The 5,000-nt window shown below is 49.7% G+C and overlaps 1 protein-coding gene across 1 annotated transcript in view; it reads left to right on the forward strand.

Moving 5' to 3' along the window:
* thsd7ba (thrombospondin, type I, domain containing 7Ba) overlaps positions 1-5,000 on the forward strand; it is a gene marked incomplete at both ends in the record, with an annotated part of 44,531 nt that overhangs the window by 34,106 nt on the left and 5,425 nt on the right. The window contains 2 exons of the mRNA XM_084478275.1: positions 1,382-1,553; positions 4,372-4,545. Of these exons, the coding sequence (XP_084334401.1) occupies positions 1,382-1,553; positions 4,372-4,545 (346 nt within the window). The remainder of the gene's footprint in view (positions 1-1,381; positions 1,554-4,371; positions 4,546-5,000) is intronic.

Genomic DNA, 5,000 nt, shown 5'->3' on the forward strand with positions numbered 1-5,000 from the left:
CTGCCCCCTGGTCCCAGTGCACTGTGGAGGTAGGTCTGCCCCCTGGTCCCAGTGCACTGTGGAGGTAGGTCTGCCCCCTGGTCCCAGTGCACTGTGGAGGTAGGTCTGCCCCCTGGTCCCAGTGCACTGTGGAGGTAGGTCTGCCCCCTGGTCCCAGTGCACTGTGGAGGTAGGTCTGCCCCCTGGTCCCAGTGCACTGTGGCGGTAGGTCTGCCTCCTCTCACACGGTCAGAGTACGAGTCAGGCTGCTCACCGGAACAATCCAGAAGCATGGTGGATTCCACAATACTATATACGACAGCACCTTCAATGCATTTTAATGCATTTAGTGTCACTCCTGGGGCAAGATGCTTCTTAAACATTTCCTTAATCCCTATGCTACCTTTTCTTTAACTTTCCTTAATTTTAGATTATATATTCCGGTAGTGTTGAGGCAGCCGTGGTTTTAACATCCAAACGGCGTCTTCAGCCCGCGCCTCCAAATGAGCCGTGCTGCTCGACACGGAGAGCCATCCCTTTTTAAAAAACAAAAATCTAAAAAAACTAAAAGAAAGCAAGAAAAGATATGAGCGAAGGAAAACAAAGAGACGTGGAGCGTTAATGGAAGCGCACACTGGCGAGGCAGACGACGTGACCGCGCCACCAAAGGCTGTTTTCTTCTTGATGTGGTGCGCGTGGTGTCGGCTCTGTACTGGATCCAGGCTGAATAGACGCCTTAATTGAATGTCTTCCAGTTCCCTTTCCCCCCCTCCCCGGAGTCGTCCTCCTCCTCCCCCCCCCGCCGCTGCAGCCGGCCCCCAGCCCCTCGTACCAGCAGATTAACAAAGGCAGCCAGCACCGCGGCGCGGCTCATCACTTCTGGCTTTATTAATTGTGAACGTCACGTGTGTGCGTGCGTTTTTCCCTTTGATCAACTTTAATGGCGTGGTGTAGATAAAAGCGCGGTGTGAGCCTGGGGCTGTTCCCTGCTGAAGATGGCCGCCGCCTCTTCCCCGTCAGGAGACACTGAGGAGAGGAGTAGCATGTGTCTCCGGATCCACCAGCCTTTAAACATCCCTTAATATTGATGGTCCAAGATCGTTTGGGTTTGATTCGGATACGTGTTTGTGTGTGTGTGTGTGTGTGTGTCTCTTGGAGTTAGTGTGCGGTGCAGTGGGTGTGCGTGCGGTGTGGTGTGTGTGTGTGTGTGTGTGTGTGTGTTTGTGTGTGTGTTTGCATGAGGGTGCAGTCTGTAACTCTGGCGTGTGCCCACATGCGTACGTGGTACATTCTCACATACGTGTGTGTGTGTGTCTCTTCACAATATGTGCTGAATCCGTGTGCGTGTTTGTTCTTGAAGCCCCTTGTAGGCGGGGGGGTTGATGCGTGTGTTGTGCCCCAGGGAGCGGACTGCGGCGAGGGGCTGAGGAGGCGGAGCTTGTCGTGCGTGGTGCAGTGGGCCACCGGCTCCTCCCCCCTCTCCACCCAGCCGGTGGCCCACCATCTGTGTGGAGACAGGGTGCAGCGGCACAGCCAGCAGGAGATGGAGCTGCCTTGCTTCGTACCCTGCCCAGGTAACCACCCCCCACACCCCCCTGCTAAAGCCCCCACCCCATCAGCCACAGCTGCGAGAGACTCTCGTTTAAGAACTTGAATAACATTATTTGTATAGTACCTTGTGGCAAAGTGTTCTATAGAACAATTTAATAAAACAAGAGTAAAATACAGAATGAATAAGAGACATTAAATACATATGCTTAAAACAGTTCTCAAATTAAAAGACAGCATGGAGTAAGATAAAAGCATCACAGAGTTAAAGTTCATTGCGTTAGGATGAGTCCTAAGAGTGAAATAAAACGGGGGACAGACCAAGCTCAGCTACGCAGCATCTTGAAGGAACGTAAGGCATGGCGCTCATTGGCTGTCAGCGTTGTCACCCACAGATATGAAGACGTAGCTTCGGCGTGACAGGGGCTGCTCGGGTTTATTCTAATACTTAGTGCTCTTTTACATCCATTCCTTTATTCAGTCGACTGGTTTATTTTTTACAGTATATTCTGCAGACCGCTGAGTAACTGTTATAAAAACTGTTTCACGTTTGTTCCACCATGGGGCTGCTTTTCTAGAAGGTCTGCTGCCGGCGTGCGGCCTGCCGTTGGTCATACTTCAGTCAGTCCAGACCTCCTCCTGACCTTCAGGTGGTTCAGGTGGTAACTGTACACACAGTTAATCAACAGTCTCCCAGACTTTCTGTGTGGCGAGGCTTGCTCTGTGGGACCGTCTCTGAGTCCTTCTAGTCGCGCAGCAGAAGCTTCTATTCACTGTAAGCTTGTAGGCTGACTCCCCAGAGGTGAAATCGAACAGCCATATTATACTTCACCTGGGAGTTAGGGTTAGTGTATAAGTGAAACAATGTTTCACTTATTTTTCAATCTCCAATGTATTTATAACATTGAATAAACATAGCTCCACGCTACCAAACACAATTAGCGCTAAGGGCCCCTTGCATGGTTTATTTTGCAACAGAGGTCCCCTGCTGCAACCTCGGCCACATAGAAAAAGCGATTGCAATAATAATCAGTGTTTCGCCGTGTCGCAGTCCGTGAGGAGCTATCAACAAGCTATCTTGCTGCAACAGTGGATTGTGGATGTGATGATGGCTTAATCGATGTCAGTTTGATTCCTCTACTGTTTGCACCAATGGAAGCTAAAGTCACCTATAGGATCCATTTGATGTATTCTGTCATGTGACTTCATATCATGGCGTCGATCTGACCCAGGGATTGAATGGTTTGGTGTTGCTAGCGAAACAGCTGTGTACAAAGACAACTGGGAAGTCTGGGAACACAGACAATACTTACAAACAATATAGACAATATGTGTTTATATAAAGCCATATTATTTTGCCCCCCCTTGGGATGTATCTTGTGAGTTGCCGTGTGCTTAGAGCTTTGTATGCTCAGTGCGTGTGTGTCTGTCTGAGTCGCTTCTGTTCAGTTTTTTTCCTTTTTTTCATGCTCTTTTTGACATCAATATCTTATGCACTTGAGAGTTTATGTGTGTCTGTGTGTTTAGCATAGCTAATGTACATGCATATATGAGTGTGTGTGTGTGTGTGTGTGTGTGGGGAGGGGTGGGGGGGGTGGGTATGGGTGTGTGTGTCTTTATGTGTGTGTCTGTGGCTGTGCGTGTGTGTGTGTGTGTGTGTATTTTTGTTTGTTTGTCTTTCTGAGGGTGTGTGTGTGTGTGTGTGTGTGTGTGTGTGTGTGTGTGTGTGTGTGTGTCTGTGTGTATGTGTGTGGCACATAGCACGACTGAATGACTGAACGGATCCCCACCAAGATGAAGCATAATGAGACTCTTCAGTCCACAGATTGTGGTTAATGGAGGGTCGTGGGGGGGGGCTGTTGAAGGACTGGGTGCTCAAAGGGCTCTGCAGCTCTGGATGAACTTATCAGGCGTCCTCAGCGAGAGAATAGCCAGTCTCGACCTTGAGCCGAGAAGACGCCTCTGTGTTATTTATGGCACCCGCAGAATAGATTGATCCCTCGTTCGTCCGTCACCGAGCCGATCAGTCTCTCCGCCAGCGAGCCGACGCGTCCCTCGGTTGTTGTGTTTGTGTTGTTGTCATTTTTTTTTGGTTTTGGTTCAGTTGTTTGCGTTTGTTTTTAATGACAGATGAATTTCAATGTTGGATGGCGCTGTTTGTCCACGCTCCTTTGAGTTATGGAGCGCACTGTGTAATTTATAGCCTGCGTGATTCATTATTTCTTTTTCCGGCGCGCACTGCTGCCGTCTTGAGTTATTTGTTTGCGTTCGGCACATTATCTGCCGCAGACGTCTGTGGAAACGGCTGGATCCGCTTCTAATTTTCCACTCTCTCGCCCGGAAGGCACTTAAAAATGTTTTCCCGATGACGCGGTTCGGAGGCAAAGTTCAGTACAACAACAAAAACATTGTTCATCGGAGAAGGAGCAGTGTGTTCATAATCACCAGTGGCCGTAGAGCGGCTGCCTGAGCACGGCGCAGCTCAGCTCCGGCCGCCGCGGTGCCCGAGGCGGCTCTTCTTTCTGTATTCACTCGCCGTGCCCGGGCCGCCGTGCCCGGGCCGTCGTGCCCGAGCCGCGTAAATGTTGAAATAGTGGTAACGTCTGATCCAACCATTTCTTCCTCGACTCTTCTTTCTTGGCCAAGAGATGCAACGTTGAATTGTTATAGCCACAAATAGCACAGGGACGTCTTCCCGTCGCAAGCCAAGGTGGGCGAGGCCATGAATATTAATTCACCACTGACGTCAGTTGGTGAATTAGTTAGAAAAACAATGATTTTTGGACACGTGCCCTGAATGCCCTGAATGCATTATTGTTTTGTTCGTTGTTCTCCCCACCCAAGGAGACTGTCACCTGACGGAGTGGTCGTCATGGAGCTCGTGTCAGCTGACCTGCCTGGAGGGGCGGAGCTTCGAGACAACCGGGCGCCAGGCTCGCTCTCGGGCCGTCATCATCCAGGTTCTGGAGAACCAGGACAGCTGCCCCCGACAGGCGTTCCAGACCCAGCCCTGCACAGGTACAGCTCTGTAAAGGTTGTAAAGGTACACAGTACTTAACCCTGTAAAGTTCTAGAGTAACTTTTAATAACTTACATTGTAGCTGCCTGAGGTTTAAGTCTAGATTAAGTCTAGGCCAACAGTGAGGTAGCCCCATCATCAAGTCTGTTTGAACAAGGCAGAGGTCCTAGCAGACCGTGCACACAAACATACTTCAACTTTCAAACCTGTGCAGGACTCGGGTCCAGCTGTAGTGCCTCTTCTACAGTTCCAACCAAGTCCAGGAGCAGATTGTGAACTGTGAATTTGAGACCCTGCTTGGGTTGGGTTTTATTTTTTATTTTAGTATGAATCAAAAGTTCAAAAAGACTATGATGAAACACGCTGCTAGTGCATGGGCTCTTTCAGGCTATTGCGATTTCTCTTTCTGATCCAGCGAGCGGATTGTTTAACATTGTGTGCCGTACAAATTTGT

The sequence above is a fragment of the Micromesistius poutassou genome (assembly GCF_964030765.1).
Source record: "Micromesistius poutassou genome assembly, chromosome: 14".
Classification (NCBI taxonomy): Eukaryota; Metazoa; Chordata; class Actinopteri; order Gadiformes; family Gadidae; genus Micromesistius; species Micromesistius poutassou.